The 21,843-nt window shown below is 37.8% G+C and overlaps 1 protein-coding gene across 1 annotated transcript in view; it reads left to right on the top strand.

Annotated features, from left to right (window-relative positions):
* Positions 1–21,843, top strand: part of VPS13B (vacuolar protein sorting 13 homolog B (yeast)) — a 542,268-nt gene that overhangs the window by 465,636 nt on the left and 54,789 nt on the right. The window contains exons 26-33 of the mRNA XM_011966737.1: positions 6,576–6,731; positions 14,795–15,058; positions 15,705–15,788; positions 15,967–16,142; positions 16,648–16,818; positions 17,157–17,358; positions 18,513–18,701; positions 21,056–21,202. Of these exons, the coding sequence (XP_011822127.1) occupies positions 6,576–6,731; positions 14,795–15,058; positions 15,705–15,788; positions 15,967–16,142; positions 16,648–16,818; positions 17,157–17,358; positions 18,513–18,701; positions 21,056–21,202 (1,389 nt within the window). The remainder of the gene's footprint in view (positions 1–6,575; positions 6,732–14,794; positions 15,059–15,704; positions 15,789–15,966; positions 16,143–16,647; positions 16,819–17,156; positions 17,359–18,512; positions 18,702–21,055; positions 21,203–21,843) is intronic.

Raw genomic sequence — 21,843 nt, 5'->3', positions numbered from 1 at the left:
CCATTTATTTTTTCATCTGTCTACCTTACAAGATTGTTTTAAGGAATAAGTAATATTAAAAAGCCCTTAGCCCAGTGCTTGACACATAATGTCTAATAAAGGAAAGCTGTTTTTATTTTTACCGTGTTATTTGACCAATTTCCTAATACTGCCAAATTTTTATTATTAAACTAGCACTGGGATAAACATACATCTAGATACATTCTTTACACACATCTGTAATTATTACTTTAGGATAGATTATTTCATAGAATTGATGCATCAATAGGTATTACAAGTAAGATTTTTTTTATATAAGGATTACCTTTCAGCCACAATTTTTATTCCAACCACATTTTTATGAATGTGTCAGGTTTCCCTCTATTGTAAGAGGTTGTTTCATGCTAATTACACAGTATTTGTGGCCTTCAATTAATTCAAATAATCTTGAGAGAAAACTTATAGCACCCATATTTTGTGGAAGAATAGCCAACACTTACATCACAACAATGCAGCCTCCATTATATCACACCCTGAATGATTTAGAAAGGCTTTCACAGTTGAGCTTACTTTCTCTTTTTCTTTTTCCTACCAAAACAAACTACATCAAAGGGTCCAAAAATAATTCAGTTGTATTTATTTCAACTTACTCTTTTAGGTGGGAAATTATATTCTATAAATGTGAAAGGATGTATGGGGCCCTAAGAATTTCAGCATTAAAAGTTTCAGCATTGAATTATGACACCAAGCATTAGTCATTACCTAGAAATTTTTCTACTTGGTTTTTGGCATTATTTCAGATACGCTAAACATCTTGAAATTCAAATTCCTTGAAAAAGCAATAATAAGCAACATATTTCATTCTTATGCTAATTTAATAGTGTGGAATGTACTATCAGTTCCACTTAGATGCATGTATTCCAAGCAAGTGATTTAATTTTGATTCAGTTGATTTTCCAGATAGTATTTTGGATAGAGAAGAATTATTTTAGTATTTCAACTTAATTTTTACCCATGATGCTCACCTATTGTGTCATTTTGGGCCTACTTGATATTTTAATATCAGTACTGCAGTATCTGAATTATGAATCTGAGGGATTACATTGGTTTGGTGTTTAATCTAATATTATTATCCCTGTAAGACAAATCTCCTTTGTTGAAAGATCATTCAAAATAGGAAACTCTTCTAAATATCTTGATTTAATACTCATTTTGGTTTTGGTTTTGTTTTGACATTCTTGAGTTTATTTGGACAGACCTGGGGTGAGAGGGCCAAACACCTAGAATAAGGTGTTGGGCCTCTTGGTGGTGAAGCTTGGCTTGTGCTGGCGACACAGGATGCCGTGAGGCAGCAGGAATTTGATCTCAGAGTTGTAGAATTGCTCGGCTGCTGGCTGGCAGCACTTGCTGGCCACGGTTTTTTCTGCCTTCATGATCTGTATTGAGTGGGCCCAGGCACAGTACGGAGTGCCCATGTCTTCTTCTGCAGAAAATAGGAGGCAGGGTGTGACCACATTCACCAGGATTTGGGCATTTGGCCAACACCCTATTAAGTATCTGGCACATCCTATTAGGTACAGTAATTGCCTGGGGACTGCAACTGGGGGCTGAATTGGGGACTGAGTGACTGCGGTCCCTGGCCCCAGGAGGCACTCATACTAATTTTGTGATACCATTTTATGAACAGATATCACCACTGACATTTTAAGATACTTACTTTTGGTTATTTTGTATTAATCTTGATTTATTTATTCAACAAATATTTATTGAATGCCTGCTATACACTAGACTCTTGGGATATTATGATGAGTTTAGAAGTTTATAAAACAAATGGGCCAGGTTCAATAGCTCATGCCTGTAATCCTAGCACTTTGGGAGGCCAAGGGGGAAGAATTGATTGAGGCCAGGAGTTCAAGACCAGCCTGGGCAAAATAACGAGACCTCATCTTTACAAAAAATAAAAAAAATTGAAAAAGCCAGGCATGGTGGCATGTACCTATAGTCCTAGCTACTCGGGAGGCTGAGGCAGGAAGATCACTTGAGGGGTCAGGAGTTCAAGGTTGCAATGAGCTATGATCACACCACTGCACTCTAGTCTGGGCAACAGAGTGACTCTGTCTCTAAAATAAAATGGTGCCTAAGTTTTTATATATAAATAATATATAAAAATATATTACCAGAATATATATATATATATATATACACAGTAGTTTATATCACTTGGATTGCATGTTCATTTTTAAGAACTCTTAAAATTTCTACAATGAATACAATGGATTAGGAATTTTTTTGAAGTTGTTTAAATCTCCAGTGTCTTTTTAGAACATTACATATTACCGTAGGGTAAATTACTATAAAATGCAAAAAAAATACACAAATGAGTGTGAAGATAAAATTTTAATTTGTGATACTGAAGTAGAAAAAATCTTGACAATAGTTTTAAAATGAATAGTGAAATATGTAACTTCACAAAAAAGTATTTGATACCTTTATCATTTATGTTTTAAGGTGCAGGTTAACATTTTTTATTTAACCATCCACTTTTTCTTTCTCTTCTTGGTGTACTGTTTTCCGGGATTTTATCTTATTCTTCTTTCCTCCTAAATATATCAATTCAGGAATTCTCCTTTGGACAAAACTGTGGGTGGTCCTCAGAGCTGATCCCTAATTCCCTGATCAGTAATTCTGTTTTAAGTTCTATTTTGTATAGAAAAAAAAAATGAGTTGAAAACTGTATATGCTTCCATCTGAGGTCTTCAATGGGAAAACTATGAATTTAGTCTGGCTGCCAGCGCCAGGGTCTGCTGGAACAAAAGAAAATGTACCCTCTTGGGACCTTCCATCGAGTGTGGCGACTGTACAACCTGCCTTATTGCTTAGTTTTAGTTGTCATCGAAAACTTCCAACAAGAATACTTCCTGTTTGACTTTTTCCCCCGCAGTGGAAAATATTAGACACTATCTAAGTAGACCAGAGAGACTGAAAATCCAGGACAGATTGAATGATAGCAGGGGAAGTAAGGAAGGAAAATCTTAATAGAAAAGAGGTGAAAGAAAATTTCCAAATTGATGAGTGGAGAGGGGTGGGATATCATTAGTAGATATACATAATGTAAATGATGAGTTAATGGGTGCAGCACACCAACATGGCACATGTATACATATGTAACAAAACTGCACATTGTGCACATGTACCCTAGAATATGAAGTATTAAAAAAAAAATGTCTTGGGCTTCAGGCAGAAGGGATAGTTATTTTCTGTGAAGCCCATTGCCTTTCTCTCCCCTGTATTTCTAGCCCACATTGCCCCTCATCCAACTCCTGCAGTCTTCCTGCCTCTCCATGTGCTCTCATTCTTTGTCATCACGTTGCTCACTTATAGGGAAGGTATCAGTGACTATCCACTAATTCCTGCATAATGTGCAAATTCCTTAGTTTAGTAAATCAGTGCCAGCCACAATGTAAATCTATGTATTTAACCTTATCTCCCACCCCTTTATCCATGTTCCCTTTTCTGTGGCCAGTTAAGATGGTTAACCTTGTCCGGATCATGTGTGGTCTTTGCACATCTCACACTGTCTTTTTGGCGTGGGAAGGAACTGTCATCTTTGCCAGTTGCAATCCTACCCAAACTCTGAGATCCAGCTGCTTCCCAATGTTTTCTTAATCACAGCAACCTGATCCAGACCCTTCCTTATCTGGACTACTATGTGACTGCTCCTCTCCTTTCCTGACTGCCTCATGTTAGTTTTTTGTTCTTGCCTTTTTTTCCCTATATGATCATAATCTCCTTGTGGGGCAAAGAACACATCTCTTCCTCCATATTTCCTCCATAGTGCCTAGCATATTACCTTCCTTATAGTACTTGAGTAATGAAAATGTATTGGATGATGATCGAAATCTCATTTGAATCAGGTGGTCTAACACAGATGGCACATTTTTTTGTGCCTGATATTATGCTTCCTTCTGTAGAGAAATAAAATAGGTATGCAAGTCTTCGTTACTAAATGGAGACTTACAGTACCTGTAGCAGTGAAATTTAGTCAGTGGGTCCAGCAAGAACAAAACCTCTCACCTTAGCCAGGCATCTGTGGGTATCTGAGCACTCACTGCCATCCAGTGCTCAAATCCAGTGCCGCGGGTTCCCAGGCAGGGGTGATTACACAATGGGAAGGAGAACTGAAGTACTGCTAGGCCTCCTGAATTTCTTTTTGTTGGTTTCTCTCTTAAGAATGTAGTTCCTTTCCTAGTGAATTATATGCATCTAATTGCCAGAGATATTTAGATGTTTTTTAACAGTAGACCAAACATTACAAATGTTCCATTGATGATGCATGTGGGAAGAAGTGTTACAAATGTTTTTCTCCCACTTAATTTTCCTGTGTGAACTAAATCCAAACATATCTGAATTTTCATAATTCAAAGAAAATATCTGTGCCAACATTCTGAGAACAAATAGCTGCCAAGCAAAACCTGACAGCATATTCCTTGGTGGTATCCAGTCCTTAAAAGCTGTGTACACAGAGTGAGCAGCTATCTAAAGCTGAGCTCATATGCAAATGTGAACATTCCTCACTTAAAATTACATTGTGTACATTAAAACTTTCTCTAGAGTCTATGAAATGTTCAGGAAAAATATAGCTGAGCTTGATCTTAAGTACCTTGCCTCATTATTTTTTTTTTGTCATTTCCAGCTACTAGTCTGTCCAAAGAAAACAACTTTATTTCTTTTAGTTTTGTGTGTACCCTGAGCTTGATTCCCAGTTGCTGCTATAAAAAACTGAAGTGGTTCCAAACACTGCTATTTTTCTTTTTTTCTCTGTTACTAATATTTAAACATCAAAGATATTCTGGTACTTTTATGTTGTAGAGTGTATATAAGACCATATTTTCCCTAAAGGTATTTGCTATCCAGGGTGTGTGTGTGTGTGTGTGTGTGTGTGTGTACACACACACGTGTGTTTTCTTAGCTGTTAGCCTTTTTTAGAAGTCACCTAACTGATAGCCTTTTCCTATCACAAGATCACTGGCTGTGTGTGGAGGAAGAACTGGAGTGAGGCCGTATTAACAGCAGGGAGATGAGTTAGGAGATTTTTTAAAATAATGTATTCAGATTTTTTTTTAAAAAGCCCTATCTTAACATCGAAAACGTATGCTGTGATGACCTTGGGAATTTTTTAAATTTAAGCATGTTATCAGGACTCCTCCTAAGGCTGAAACTAAAAAATAACCTGCTTCCACCAAGACATTTAATATTATGGCAATTTCCATGTAAATCCTTAATGTATTTATTATTAGGGCCTTTTATGATAGTGTTACAGGATGTTTTCAAAGTTTTATTCTGTCTACTAATTGGGAGTTTTTCATGAGATTTACCTTTGGTTAGCTCTGTTAAAAAATTATATGTGATGTGAAAGAAAACTTTAAATTGTTTGCATATGATATAAATACATTTTCTTAAAATATCAGTTTTCGGCCAGGTGCAGTGGCTCACGCCTGTAATCCCAGCACTTTGAGAGGCTGAGGCAGGCAGATCATGAGGTCAAGAGATCAAGACCAGCCTGGCCAACATGGTGAAACCCCACCTCTACTAAAAATACAAAAATTAGCCGGGTGTGGTGGCACGCCTGTAGTCCCAGCTACTCGGGAGGCTGAGGCAGGAGAATTGCTTGAACCTGGGAGGTGGAGGTTGCAGTGAACCGAGATCACGTCACTGCACTCCAGCCTGGTGACAGAGCGAGACTCAAAAAAAAAAAAAAGTCAGATTTCTTTCCTTGTACTTACAAATCATAGAACATTGTTTTCATTTAAACCTGTTTCCTAAAAAAGTACTAATTATTGTATATATATTTTGAAATACTCATGTAGTTAAACTGATCTTCTCAGCTGCAGTTAGTGGGTAAAAGTAGAAATAGGACATATCTGACCCCCAAATCAATCCAAATATGACCAGACATGGCAATGCTACATGAATAAATATAAATATGTGTCAGGAGACTCAATTGGTAAACGTTAGAGTAAGTACATAACAAAAAAAATAGAACAAATGCATCATATCTTACATTTAAAATGTTGAAGGTATTTCTAATTTGATATATCTGATCTCATAAGGAGAGTATATTAAATGAATTGCATCTTCAAACTGCTATTTTGTTCTTCATCAAAAGAAAAATGTAAGATATGGCAATTTATGGTTAAAAAAAATTTTTTTAACTTTAATTACTGTCTAGCCATAAGAAGGAATAAACTATCAGCAAATACCAAGGTTCTTTGATCTCACACTTCAACCTTTTTGTCCTCCAGATGAATGAAATGATCTTTTCTCAAATGTTCAGCAGGCCTTTTACCATTTGATAGGACAATTATTTTTAAGAAGGTTTAAAATGTGATCTGAAAAACCACATTGACTCTATGTGGCATATTTGCTATTCTTAGCCTGGTGGAATAAGTTGGAAGTGGATGAATAATGCAGGTTAGAAAGAAAACAGATGCGAAATATTACAAATGGAAAGGTTTTCCAGCAATGAGACTTTCATTTTAGGACTAGGTTTTTGTTGGCACGTTTGGCAATATGACGATTATTGTTTTTCTCTCCAGCTGTTACACATCTGTATTGAAGGTTGGGGCAACTGGCGTTGGTCAGAGCCTTTCAGTGTGGACCATGCCGGGACTTTTATTAGAACAATTCAGTACAGGGGTCGAACTGCTTCTCTCATCATCAAGGTTCAGCGACTCAATGGAGTACAAAAACAGGTAAGTTTCTTTGTGTTCCTGACCCAGACACCTCTTCATTATTCAGTGTAATGAAGAGGAAACTTAAATGAAAATAATTAGTAATTTTCTAAAAATCACAGTGGTTATACCTAGTTATATCTGCTACTAGCATGCATGTGAGCATTTAATAAATGCTTATCTATGATCCTGACAATGATGATGGCTTCAAACCCTTTGTCCCACTTCTTTTACAAGAGCTGCTAACGAGCAGTAAAATTTACTGATTTTAGTTTCACCTCTTCTCCCTGTCACCACCTACCTTCTGGTGGAGGTGCTAATGAGCTGTGAAATAGCCAAAAGTCCTTTATTGAGAAGGAAAAGCAGCAAAGAGTAGTGGGAACCCTGGATAATCCACCAGCGGATAACCAAGAGTTGGTTCTCACACGTGAGAATGATCTGTAAGGAAGTGCTGTGATACTCTCCCATGACAGAGTGGGCCTGGGTCTCCAGCAAGCTTTTCTTTTCCTAGGAGTTAATATTAACTGCAGTAAAAATTCACTGCAGCCTAACTCTTGGCATATAAAACCTCAGCTCTCAGCACATATTTTTACGTATTTTATAAAACTTCCTTTTGGCTGTTTTTGAAGTTCTAAGACTGCAAAGGGAAAAAAGTATCTGACACTTTCTTTGTGTTCTTGAGATGTGAAAATGTGGTTTCTAAAAGATGTTTTTCAAGCATGGAGCATATGACGAGTAGAAAGAAAAAAAGGAAGTATTAAAATCTGAAAACTGGCTTCACTGCACACATAATAACTGGATTTGTCGTTAGAATTTCAACATATACATTTACATCTGGATTGTAACAGTCTATCCAGAGCTTTTGTGGGACATGATAGAAACAGCACTTAGTCCCTGGAAAAGGGGAGCTTCCCCTATGGAGCAGCAGGGGCTATTCTGTTGCTGCATGCCAAGGAGGAAGCAGGAAGCTACTAGCGAGATGAACAGTAGGACCCACACCATATGCATTCTTGGTCTGCACCTAATCAAGGCGCTGGACTTGATGATCTTATTATTGTGGGCCACAGAAATAAAAAGAGAACTCAACTCTAGCAGAGGAGTCTCAGAAAAGAAGCATGGAAGACTCCCCAATTAACTGAGCATTCCTCAGAATATTTATTGATTGCCTAAAGTGGAACAAAGTAAAATGGAAAACACCAAGTATGTAAAACAATCTTTGCTTTTAAATTGCAATTTTATGTAAGCCCAACAATGTATACAACTGACAGTAAGTGTAAAGGGAATTTAGAGGTTTCACTGAGAAGATATGACTTGAGCTGGGCTTTGGAAAATATGTAGAATTTGGATTAAGAGAGAGCATTCCAAGTAGACAGTATAGCATAAACGGAGACAAATATGGGACAAATGAGTCTTACTGAAGGATTCCTGCGGGGACCAGCCTACTAGTGTGAGCACTGAGCCAAAGAGAACAAGAAGTGTCACTAACTCCCATCTGCGCTCAGAACACTCTTACATGAATTTGCTCTCAATGAATATCTGCCCAGTAAGTATGTACTAGTTTTCTGATTCTGTCACTCATGGTCTTTCAAGAATGTCTTATCCACCTTCCCATTCAGTAGTATGTCTGAGAAAAGGTCATCCAGCCTCTTTGAATAGTTCAGATGACAAGAGGCTCATTCTCTCACACAGCAGCCCTTTCTGTTGGCTACCACCAGCTAAGTTTTCTTCCTAATTTTGAACCAAAAATCTTTCACCTTTCCACCACCTTTCCCTAGAACTATGAGGCATATACAACAAGCACAAAACTTGTTGTGAGGACTCCACAAGTCACCTCTCCTCTACATTATAGCCCTTCAAAAACATAAGGGAAGCTATCGTGTTTCCCCTTGGTTTTCTTCTCTCTAGGCCTTCTCAAATTTGAGAGTGTATCCGAATCCCCTGGAGGGCTTGTTAAAACACAGATTGCTGGCTCCCAACCCCAGAGTTTCAGATTGGGTGTGGCCTGTAATTTGCATTTCTAACAAGTTCCCAGGTGCTGCTGATGCTGCTGGTCCAGGGACCACAATTTGACTACCATAGCTCCAGTCTAAACTTTCCCAGGTGGTTCAGCTCTTTTTAGTGTGGCTGCTAGAACGTTTATCAATTACTGAAATGGCAGGGTCCCTCCATAGAGAAATGGTTTTAATGGTATGTCCTTGTAGTCAAGATCATAGGCAACTTGGCTGTATCCGCTTGCTAGCTGTGTGATCTTCAGCAAGTCATTTAAACTCTTTGTGAATCAATTTCCTCATCTGTAAAATGGGGATAGTAATAGTGCCTTCCTCAGGAAGTTAGTGTGAGGATTAACTGAGTTTGTGTATGTAAAATGCTTACAACATGCCTGCCCTCCTGCCACAGCCCAGTGTACCATACTTAAAATTATTCTAATGAAATGTTATCGGGCATGAGTAACACTAGTTAGACATCTTTGTGTTACAACAGTAGTGACTCATTCTTGTATAGATACTATATATTTTCAAGGGATAAATTAATATATACAGTGTTCCTGCACAAAATATTACACGTTGCAACAGTATACCTACCAAATGTCATAAAAGTTGGTTATTTGAAAAATACATTTCTAAAAATGTCTGACAGTTTTACCTCTCCCCTGCCCCCTTACTCAGATACACACACCCACAAGCAAAAATGTTAAATGTCTTTTTCAATTGGATTTAATTTTTGCTGTCAGGGGAGTTTAGCGTTCAGATTTGCTCTAGTTAAAGTACATCAGAGACATAGGATTTCCTCAATTGGCAAGGTTAGGAAGGAAGAAGGGAACCAAGCTTCAGAAGAGCTTTGTGGATTCTTGCCTCCCTCACATCTTGGCTTCTTTCCTTCTACCCCCACCTGGGCCTGAAAATTTGCAATAAACTGCAGCTGCCTAATTACCAGGGCCCATTTGGGGAAGTGAGTGTGTGCAGATCCCTGATGGACCTTTACGCCCCCTGGATAATGGAGAATTGGCTAAAGCTCTTTTTTAACATTGATGCTGGGTTATCTGTGCTCTGCATTTTCTTATACCCCTCTCATTTTCCCCAATTGAATGAAAATTGACCACAGAAAATTTTGTGGGAACTTTGTATGTTCTACAACCACTCATGTACACATATTTGCTTCCATGTTTCCCATCCTTTTGTTGAAGAAACCTTTACTACTCTAAAATCTCAAATGTACATATGTATGTATGTATAATGGTGTCTTTATACACATACTTTTAATCATGGTTAAGATATCATTTTCCAGTGCATCTGGTGCTCTGGAGTTATTCTTTAATATCACTGTTCTTCTTGGCACTGATCTAATAAGAGTACTGAAACCTGCTAAGTAAAATCATATGTGGAAATCTTCAATACACATCTTTGTGGCTTTGAGGAAGGAGGGAAATTAGTGTGAAACCTGGAAATGTGTATTAAAGAGAAAATGTGCATTTAAAAAAATTAAGTAGCTGTCTTCAACTGATAAATTAATCTTGAAATTCTAACCATAATTTTCAAAATAAAGGCATTGTAAGTTTGCCACTTTGAAGAAAAGCAGATATAGCTCTCCTGAACCTAACCCTGGAACAGCCGTGAAAGCACACTACTCCACTGAGTGACCATTTTTGGATTTTCCTTCATCTAAAGTAGCCTTCCCTCCCTGGCCACTTTTAAGAATTTTCTTTTTATCAAATTTGAAAGCCTATTTAACAGGCTTTTTAGTTGAAAATGAGACTATAAAAACCCACCAAGAGGATCTTTGTCTTGGATAAACCAAGTGAGTCCCAGATGGTTGTGGAGATTCTGTGGTTTCTATGAGAGACAGCAAAATTCTCTTCTAAATCTCCAGGGGTCCAAAGGTTCTGAAGCAAGAGCCATGTGCATATATTGCCAGGCTTGGACACATCAAGAATAACAGAGTTAAATACTGCTTCAGAGTTTTCAAATGTTTTTCAAGTTAGGCAATGCTATGGCATCATAAGACTTACCATGAGTGTCTAGTAACCCCTAGCATATGCTAAAGAAAAGTTTGCTTCCTAATTTAGGATCATAGTTCAGTTGACTTTTATGGTTTGTTATTGTGAAAGCCTAGTTTTAAAAGATTATAATGACTAGAGTATCTAAGGGAAATATAACAGTTAAGCACAGCTTGGTTTTACAGATGTGCTCCTTCTAAAGAAAATTCAAATAAGCAGATAGTTGAGAAATAAATGTTTGAGAAAAAGCTAAACCTCACCATTCAAATAATGCAAATTAAAACAACAATGACATTTAATTTTTGGTTCCTCAATCTAGCAGGTTTCTTTTGATTAAATAACAGTTCATCCCAGTGTAGTGGCTCATGCCTGTGATCCCAGCACTTTGGGAGGCTGAGGCAGGAGAATCACTTGAGCCCAGGGGTTCGAGACCAGCCTGGTCAACCTAGCAAGACCCTATCTCTGCAAAAAATAAAATAAATTAGCCAGGCATGGTGGCATGTGCCTGTAGTCCAACCTACTTAGGAGGCTGAGGCAAGAAGATCCCTTGAGTCCAGGAGTTCAAGGCTGCAGTGAGCTGAAATCTTGCCACTGCATTCCACCCTGGGTGACAGAGCGAGACCCCCACCTAGAAATAGTTAAATAGTTCATTTATAAATAGTTATTCATATTTATTTTTGTAAATAATAGTTCATTAAAATTGATGGTTACAGAGAAGTCTTAATGACATAGGAAAATGTATCAGTTAGGATGCTTTCAGTTTGAAGTTACAAAATATGCTTGTTAATCTTCATAGCAAGTTAATGAGGCAGATACTATTCTATTTTATGTTTACTGTTTCACATAACAAGGAGGAAGAAGGCTGGTTCAGTATTGGCTAACTAAGCAACCCAGTGTTGTATTTGCTTCTCTGTCATCCTCTTAGATTTGCCTGCCTGGTCTCAGATGGCAGTAAAAGCTGTATACATCCTCTGATAACAGCTTCTGTGACAGAAAAGAAGGGCTTCCCTTCTCAACCTGTCTCCCTTATTATCAAGGAGTAATATCTTTCCTAGAGCCTTTTACCAGTCTTCCCTTCTCATATTATTGGCCAATCCAGAGTTCCATATTTACCCTAATCAATGGCAAAAGGAGAATGGAATTAACAGGATTGGCTTGTACCAATCATGATACAGCCACTGGGGACCAAGGGAGGTGTCTACCTTCCCTGAGTACTTTGCTGCCTTTTGCTAACTAACCAAATCAAATCAAGTGAGGGTTTTTCACAATAAGAGGAAAGGATAGAACAGCTATTGGGAAGGGAAGAAATGGTGTCTTTATAACATAACTGTTATAAAGAGCAGCCCTTATTTTCTTTTTTATGGTTTCTAACTTTTCTTAATGAGGAGATATTAATTTTATGACAGACAGACTATCAGGGTGACGATCAACAAACTCTAGGCCAGACTTACTGGGTAACACCAAGCAAGTTATTAAATATCTCTGTTAAATTTTCTGTCTGTTAAGATGGGGAGTCATAGTAGCACCTAGTTTGTAAGGCTGCTCTGAGAATGTGTTCTCCAGAAAAACAGCACTAATGAGGGGGTGTATGTGTGCATACCTATGCACGCACACATGTACGTGCATGGGTGTGTGGAAAAAGAATGATTTATTATAAATTGACTCGTGATTATGAAACATGTGACATAATCTTAGAGAAGTCCCAAGATCTGCAGTCAGCAAGCTGCAGACCCAGGAGAGCCAATGTGTAGCTCCCATCTGAGTGCAAAGGCCAGAGAACCAGGTGAGCCAACAGTGTAAGTTCCAGTCCAAAGTCTGGCAGGTACAAGACCCAAGAAGAGCTGACACTTCATTCAAAGTCTAAAGGCCAGAAAAGACCAGTGCCTTAGCTCAAGCAGTCAGGCAAAATGAATTTCCTCTTAGCCTTTTCCTTCAATTAGGTCTTCATTTGGTTAGATGATGCCCACCCATGTTGGGGAAGATGATCTGCTTTACTCAGTCTACCAATTCAAATGTTCATCTCACTCAGAAACACCCTCACACACACACCTAGAATATTTGACTAAATGTCTGCTCATACCATGACCCAGTCAAGTTGACATACTAAAATTAAACATCATATGCTTAGACTTATACATATACTCTGTGTGTGTGTGTGTGTATGTGTGTGTGTGTGTGTGTGTGTGTGTGTGAGATTATAATCTGGAAAAATATTACAAATAGGAAATTCAGTATATGAAAGTCCTATTTTCTCCAGTCATGGTGAATATTCATATTACAGAAGGATTTGCTTTCTGAAAAAAAATTCACCACCATATTAAATTTTGCATTATCTTTTCAATTTCAACCAATTTAAGAAAACATTTGTTGTTTTTTGTAGAGACAGGGTCTTGCTCTGTCACCCAGGATGGAGTACAGTGGTACAGTTATAATTCACTGCAGCCTTGAACTCCTGGGTTCAAGTGGTATTCCTGCCTCAGCCTTCCAAGTAGCTGTGACTACAGGCATACACCACCATACCTTGCTGATTTTTAAATTTTTTGTTTAGATGGGATCTTGCCACGTTTCCCAGGCTGGTCTCGAACTCCTAACCTTGGCTTCACAAACGACTGGGATAACAGGCATAAGCCATCATACCAGGCCCCCATTTGTTTGTTTGTTTGCTGTTTGTTTTTGAGACGGAGTTTCACTCTTGTTGCCCAGGCTGGAGTGCAATGCGTGATCTCGGCTCACCACAACCTCTGCCTCCCAGGTTCAAGCAATTATCCTGCCTCAGCCTCCCGAGTAGCTGGGATTACAGGCATGTGCCACCACGCCCAGCTAATTTTGTATTTTTAGTAGAGACAGGGTTTCTCCATGTTGGTCAGGCTGGTCTCGAACTCTCGACCTCAGGTGGTCCACCTGCCTTGACCTTCCAAAGTGCTGGGATTACAGGTGTGAGCCACCACACCTGGCCAAGGCCCCCATTTCTTAATACCTACTATGAACTATACTCTTACCTGGGTGTAAAGTTGAATAACCCATAGGTTTAGTGGATAATTCTGTGTGTTTATAAAGATAAAACTTACACAGTTTAGGCTGGGCACAGTAGCTCATGCTTGTAATCCCAGCATTTTGGAAGGCTGGGGTGTGAAGATTACTTGAGCTCAGGAGTTTGAGACCAGCCTAGGCAACACTGTGAAACCCCATCCTACAAAAAAACAGAAATGTTAGCCAGATGGGGTGGTGCATTCCCTGTAGACCCAGCTACTCTGGAGGCTGAGTTGGGAGGATTGTTTGAGCCTGGTAGGTTGAGATGGCAGTAAGCTGTGATCATGCCACTGCACTCCAGCCTGGGTGAAAGAGCAAGATCCTGTCTAAAAAAACGAAATAAACTGAAAAAAAATTTTAAAAATTAGATATTGGCATTAAAGATTATTTGTATTATCTGTTTATACAGAGATTTCTTACTAGATAAGAGTGCAATAAACCCTTGAAAATCAACTTCAAGGAATGGATTGATCACAGTTGCCCTCTCAATTACCAGAGCTAAATGATTTTCTATTCCCAGTCTTTTCCATTTGTACATCACTTGACAAGATTCACTGCCACCTCCTGGGCAGGCACTTCTCTTATGGCTTCAGCAAAACTACTGTCCCCGATTCACCTCTATTCTCCTTCACCCCTTCTTCTCTGGCCCCATTTTCTAGCTCCTCACCCTGAGTCTGCCCCTGGAGTATTGGTCAGTTTCTGGGTTTGAGCTTCTACCCTCTCTTTCAGGTAAACTATCTTCTGTTCATGCATGTTTGCAAGGTTTCCCTTTCACAAATCATTATCTCCACCGCCACATTGTCTCTGGCTAGCACCTGACCAGCATTTCAATTGAGTACTGGACTCCATGGAGGAGTCTGTCCTTTAAATAGCAAACTCAACATGGCCAAAGCAAAATTTCTTCTTGACTTCAAGTCTTTTTTCCTTCTTGTACTGTTTAAGCTAATTACTTCATTTTCTTTCCATTAACATCAACATAGTTTATTTTGTTTGATCGATAACATATTTCCAGTTAATGAAGTCTGAATTGATGAAGACTTATGTACTTACTGTCTTTTAGATTATCATCTGTGGAAGACAGATCATCTGTAGTTACTTGTCTCAAAGCATAGAACTAAAAGTCGTTCAGCATTACATTGGTCAAGATGGACAAGCTGTAGTTCGGGAACATTTTGACTGCCTCACAGCCAAACAGAAACTGCCTTCATATATACTAGAAAACAATGAACTGACAGAGCTGTGTGTGAAGGCCAAAGGAGATGAAGACTGGTCAAGAGATGTGCGCCTGGAATCCAAAGCCCCTGAATACAGCATTGTCATTCAGGTTTGAAAAGAACTTCAATCTAGAGTAGAGCAGCTTTAACATTGAAATTTTCTCAAAATGTTCTTTACTTGTATAGCACTTAATTTATTAAAAAGTGATATATAAAAAAGGGGGGAGAAAGGCTTTGAATAGTACTTCTCAAACTGTTTACTCCCCATCCCACGACAATACATTTGTATCAGTTCCAGTAGTTCTTACAGCCAAGACTCTGTCCCTCCCAGATGCAAGTGATATCTTGAAAAAGATCCTGCTGCCCCAGGGTTAGGGGTGGGGTGGGACTAGGGGTGGTATCCTCCTCACTTAAGGATTTTTGTGATAGTCTGTTACTTTATCTCTTCCTCAGTCTTTACCATCATCACTTTCATTCCCATAAAGGATAAATTCTCTTTCATTTTGCCAGTCAGTCTTATATCTCTCCTTATGCAATCTCTTTGTCTTTATGGAAAGAGTTGGCCCCGTCGACTCACTGCACATTTGCTTTATGCCATAATGAAGTCTGTTTTTGCTTAGTTTTTTTTAAATAATGGCTTTTTCTCTATAACTTTAAACTCTTTTTAATCTTCCAAACTGATATATCTGTGCCTTATTTTGATTAATTAGTAAACTGCTTAGTACTCAATAGGACCCGTTTCTATTTCATGTGCAGGTGCCATCTTCAAACAGTTCCATTATTTATGTCTGGTGCACAGTTTTGACTTTAGAACCCAACTCTCAAGTGCAACAACGAATGGTGAGTGCTTTCCCAATCCTAAAATATGGTATATGACTCTGACCTTTCCTGTTCTGAAATAAATTAAGGTCAGAGTGACCTAGGGAAGAGATTTATTGCAAGTTTGTTTCAGCATCAAACAGCTGGAATACTGCAACAAAGCAAATATGAAAGTTGTTCTGTCCTTTTATTTTTATAGATTGTGTTCAGCCCTCTTTTTATCATGAAGAGTCATCTTCCAGACCCCATTATCATACATTTGGAGAAAAGGAGTCTGGGATTGAGTGAAACACAAATTATTCCAGGAAAAGGGCAGGAAAAACCACTGCAAAACATAGAACCTGACCTTGTGCATCACCTGACATTCCAAGCAAGGTACTAGAAAAATCCTTCCCTACATTTTCCTAAGAGAAATTAAGTAGAAAAGTAACCTTGCACTGGGGAGGGTAGGAGGTGGGTGGGAAGATGGGGTGGAGGGAGTTTTTTGTATGATTTCTTATCTTATGAGAATGTTATTTTAAAATTGCCCTGCCTAGTGACCTCTTATTCTCATCTGTAGTTTTAGATAAAAATCAGCCTTTCTCATTAAGCATAGATATAATCAAGAGGAATCATCAGAAATTTTAATTTCGATTTCATTGACACATGACTTCTGTAGTGAAAGAAGATGTGAATAGAGATCAACACCCAGGAATTGAGGGGTGGGGGAAGAAAGAGGAAAAGCCAGGGCCCAGATCATCCACACACTGTCCCATAAATGGACTCTATCTACCAAAAAGGTGTTGGTCTGTAATACATGTGTAGTTAGATATTTTTCAATAAATTGTAGACCACTTTAGAAATCTGATATTTATTCTTGGTTTTTCTTTCAATTTCCTAGAGAAGAATATGATCCTTCAGATTGTGCAGTTCCCATCTCAACATCCCTCATTAAGCAAATAGCCACTAAGGTACACCCTAGAGGCACAGTTAATCAGATCCTTGACGAATTCTATGGGCCAGAAAAGTCACTTCAACCCATATGGCCCTATAATAAGAAGGATTCTGACAGGTAACATTCTTCAGTGATCTTTTTCTACAAAAATTTCTCAATATTAACAAATGATCATTCACAAAAATATTAAATACCATAAGTGGTGTGTGCATGTATGTGTCAGATTCTTACCTTTTATCATCTAGTAGGTGTATTTTGTAGATTTCTTTATTCATGATCTAGATCATAATTGCATGAAAAGTTGCTTTCTCCTGCATGCAAATTTAGCATTGAAAGATTCTGGTATGAGGAGGTATCATGCAGGAACATGGTGTGTTTGGAATCTTTAAACATATTTCACAAATATTAAAGTTATCATATTTCATTGAGTCTCTTGGATGTGGTGTTTGGAACAGGAATGAACAGCTAAGTCAGTGGGATAGCCCAATGCGCGTGAAGCTGTCAATCTGGAAGCCATATGTTAGAACTTTGTTGATAGAACTTCTGCCCTGGGCCCTGCTTATCAATGAGTCCAAGTGGGACCTCTGGCTATTTGAAGGAGAGAACATTGTTCTACAGGTTCCTGCTGGCAAAATTATTATTCCTCCTAATTTTCAGGTACTAAACTTTTTTAATTAATATGAATTCTTATCTCTCAACAAGTAGATTTTATTGTAAAGTTGTGTTTATGATCTTCACAGAATGAATCAGTTGTGAAAAATTCTTCTTAGATGCATATGTAAGAGGTATGGAATGGTCTTTGAATATTCAAGGACTTTTCTGATGTCTTTTTTTTTTTTTAAAAACCATCAACACTATTGGTGCTTGAGTTACCATTAAATTTGATAACTTGGATTAGTTACATTCTCATTCCATTGGCATAGGATATTTGACAAGTATTCGGGCTGGTCTATCAGTATATATTAAGGAAATATAGCCATCATGTGTGCTTATCCATACCCTAGGTATTCTTTGCTGTTCTTCAGGAAATTCTCTGCAGTCTGCAAGATACTGAGGATTTCAGAGCAACTGTTTTTGTCAGGACCCCTTTTCCTTTATAAGTGGACTTGGATGTTCATAATTATGGCTGTCTACCCAGTTGTTGATTATAACAACATGGAATGATTACTGACACAGAGAGAAACCTAATTGCGAACCAAAATATCACAGGAAGATTTTATATGCTGTCACAAAACCTTCTTCATAAGGCTAGTCTGTTTGAAGAAGACACACAAATCTATTAAAAAAAAAAAAAAATAGAGTAAAAGGAACTCCTAAATACAATGTCTTTCTGATAGAGAACAATTTCAGAATCCTTTTTTGAGCTCCAGGTCATAAACATCTTTATTCAATTGCATTTTTTCTTTTTTTGTAAAATCAGATGATGTTACCTTATGGAATTGGAATGTTGACCTATGTGGACCTAATGTTAGATATTATTCTCTTGTCAAATGAGATGAAACCTTCAGTTTTTAAAGCCTTTGGTATTTACAGGGTAGTCACTGTTTGGGTTTGGTTTTCCCCTCCCTCCCGTAAATACGAATTCCATTGTGAGTACAAAAATAAAAATACATTGGGAGCCAAAATAAAATGTACGTTGCCATTACAAACACACACACACACACACACACACACACACACAAAAACCATGGAGGGATATTTGGTTGCCTTAGTAGACCTATTATATAATATTTTTAAAACAGCCTGAGGATTGAAGTAAAAAATATCAAAGTTAAGAAAATTACTTTATAATCGAGGCATTATTTTTCCAGGAAGCTTTTCAAATTGGAATATACTGGGCAAATACAAACACTGTGCACAAGTCAGTAGCAATTAAACTGGTCCATAACCTGACATCTCCAAAGTGGAAAGATGGAGGTAATGGCGAAGTTGTGACATTGGATGAAGAAGCATTTGTTGATACTGAAGTAAGACTTGGTGCTTTTCCAGGACATCAGAAGGTAAGATCAAAGTCTGTGTGGCTGGGAGAAAATAGCATGCCATCCCCTTAACCTGTTTAAAATGAATCTGCCTTTTTCTTTTTAATACCTTTTTCATATTACTTGTTCTAAACAATTTGTAATAGTAAAACATTTGATTTCTTAACTTCTTAGACCTCTCTGTTTTACAGTGCTTTTTTTTCTTTACCAGTGATAAAAGCTGTGTCACATAATTTATCCAATAATTGTTCTATTTCAGAATACTCAGCAGTCACTTGATTTATAGTATGTGGGGAGAAAATGAACTTACTCCAAAATATCCACAAATTGTACTTGGCCTCCTTCTTTAGAGCAGAAAGTAGAGTCACTAACATTCTGAGCATAGAGTGAAAGGACAAAGGCTCGTCCTGCAGCAAAGGTTATATTTCTGGAAAGGACATCCTGAGCAAAATTATGTGGATCAATTCTAAATCTCCCCTAGAACCATGGTTATAAGAGGAAGTTATATTCTTGAACAGTGGACTGGTGTCCATGTTTTAGAGATAGATACAAAAAACGTAAGTTATTTAAATATAAATGGTATGTGCTTTTCAGCATAAATCTAAAGTCTATTAAAACCAACTAGCTGAATAATATAACTAATCACATCACTTATGAAAGTACAATATCACAGTGTACCGTGCAGAAGTTTTATGCTGTACTTCTAATATCATCATTATTTTAGCTGTCCCAAATTAGAAAAAGAGGGGATACTTCATCAAAGTAGTAGAATTCAGAATGACTTTTTTCAGGGGAGAAGTTATATTTTTGACAGGTGTCTTTGAAAAGTCTTTTGAGAAAAGTTAAGGTCATTTGGTGACTTTTAAAAAAATAAATTTCCCTGATACAAAGAAATTGGTCTTTCTTCAGCATTCAAGGCTGGTATCCATTTCCTCAGAGTTGTCTGGGCAACACATGTTTATACTCTGACAGCCAAAGTACTGTAACATGGGTGTAAATGGCAAAGAGCTGTAAGCATGAATCACCCAAAGTTGAATAGTTGTAAGTTGAGAACTACCATCAAAACCTGGAAAAAATGTTATAATATTCAGTCAACACCCAATACCTCTAGCACCTAACAAAGTAGCCACAACAAGTGTTGAATAAATGTTTGTGAATCAATGAATGTACTGTTGGAAAACATATTGATGTCTCATTATGCTTTGGTAGTGACTCAGGACCTCTTTATACTCTTTTTAGTCTCAGGACCCCTTTATATTCTTAAAAATTATTGATTACCCCCAAAGACCTTTTGTTTCTGTGGGTTATATCAATATTGACCAGATTAGAAATTAAAACAGAAACTTTTAAAACACAAGAATATACAAAGATATATTCCATTAGCTATCACAGTAATAACATCATATGTTACGTACCTCTGGAAAACTCCACTGTATGTTCATGAGAGAATTCAATTGTAAAAGATTAATAGCATCTTACTATTATTATACAAATAGTTTTGACCATGGGACCCCATGCCCAGAGATCCCCTGTGGGTCCCCAGACCACCCTTTGAAAACCAGTGTTCTGATATTATTAACTAGATGGGTATGTTTAAGCAAGAAACATCTTCTCTGAGCATCAGTTCCTTGCATAACATGGTAAGGTAATGAAATGATATATGTAGTGGTTAAGAGCAGCACCACAGAGCCAGACTGCATGGGTTCCAACCCCCTAGTTAGACCCTATTCATCTTTGTGACTTTGGGGAAGTTACTTAACCTCTTTGTGCCTCACTTTCCTCTTCTGTAAAATGGGGTTAATAATAGTAACTCCCCCATGTAGGTACTGTGAGAATTTTTTGAGTTAATATGTATACAGCACTTGAAACTAGTAGAACACAATATTGCAATATATGAAGGTCAATCCTTATTGTCTTCGTTGTCATTACTGAAGTTTTTAGAACTCTCCTTGGTTTATCATAGTCATTAGCGAGGTAGCTGCTGGGAGACCATAAGGAGGAGGAGGAGGAGGAGGGAGGCTGGGTGGAATTCTGCCAAGATGAGTGGCATTTATTTACATATACCTGCTTTCTAAATAAACACTTTATGATGTTATTGGTCAAACAAGCGGAAAACAAGTCTTTTATCTATCACTACTAACAGCAGCAAAAGTAACGGGGTTGCTAAAGCACCATGTTGTAGACTGAATACCAACAGGAGTCAGAACATTTCTGAGACTGAAAGGAACACCATTAAATATTCTGGGGAAAAAAAACGGTAAAATTGGTACTGTCCTGGCAGACAATTAGATAAAATAGCCTTTTAGGAGTACTCAAGAGATTTTAATATGCCTTACAGTATTGTCAAAATTACTTTTTTCTCAATTATCTTGTAGTTATGTCAGTTCTGCATTTCCTCCACGGTACAGCAAGGTATACAAATTATTCAGATTGAAGACAAGACTACAATAATCAACAATACACCATATCAAATATTTTATAAACCACAGCTATCTGTCTCCAGTCCCCTTTCTGGAAAGGAGGTAAGCAAATCATAACATGATTCTTTTGTCTAAGTTTTGATAAAGAAACAATAAATAGGATCAACTTCTCTTTAACCTATAGCAAATGAAAAGCTAACCCTGAATGTAGGTAAAGAGAAATTCACTTATTTTTGTTGTAATTAAAACCATGAATATCATGGTCACTGCTTCCAAGGTAATTAATGAGCAGAAATCCTACCAAGAAGGAGGCCCTGACACACTGCTGGATTAGTCCTGCCTGTGCCCCATCTGCACAGAGGCTCCAGCCCAGTCCTCTAGCATGCTCACTAGACTCCTACAAGCAGACACATAGTCCTGAGGACTGGCTCCTGGGTCACATGGAAAAGCACATCTGTCTCACAGGCTGCAGTGCCTGGGGGAGACATGCAGGCAAAAGGTTAGGGCCTAACTGAGCCGTGGATCTGCGAGCAGTGAGCTCTGTGGTTTTGAGGAGAATAAATGTAGAAATGTACTAGCCCATTTATGTTAACATCTTGATGGCAGAATATATGGAAAATAAATCTAAATTTCACTTCTTTGTACAGTTAAAATGAGTACTTATATTTTGAGAGGAGAGTTTGTTTTTTCTCTCTCTCCATTGCATCTTAGATGTTTTCCTTTTTTTTTTTTTTTTTTTTTTT

The sequence above is a fragment of the Mandrillus leucophaeus genome, unplaced genomic scaffold (genome assembly GCF_000951045.1).
Source record: "Mandrillus leucophaeus isolate KB7577 unplaced genomic scaffold, Mleu.le_1.0 Scaffold770, whole genome shotgun sequence".
Classification (NCBI taxonomy): domain Eukaryota; kingdom Metazoa; phylum Chordata; class Mammalia; order Primates; family Cercopithecidae; genus Mandrillus; species Mandrillus leucophaeus.
The sequence above is the reverse complement of the archived record's forward strand: the minus strand, read 5'-3'. Positions and strand labels throughout refer to the sequence as shown.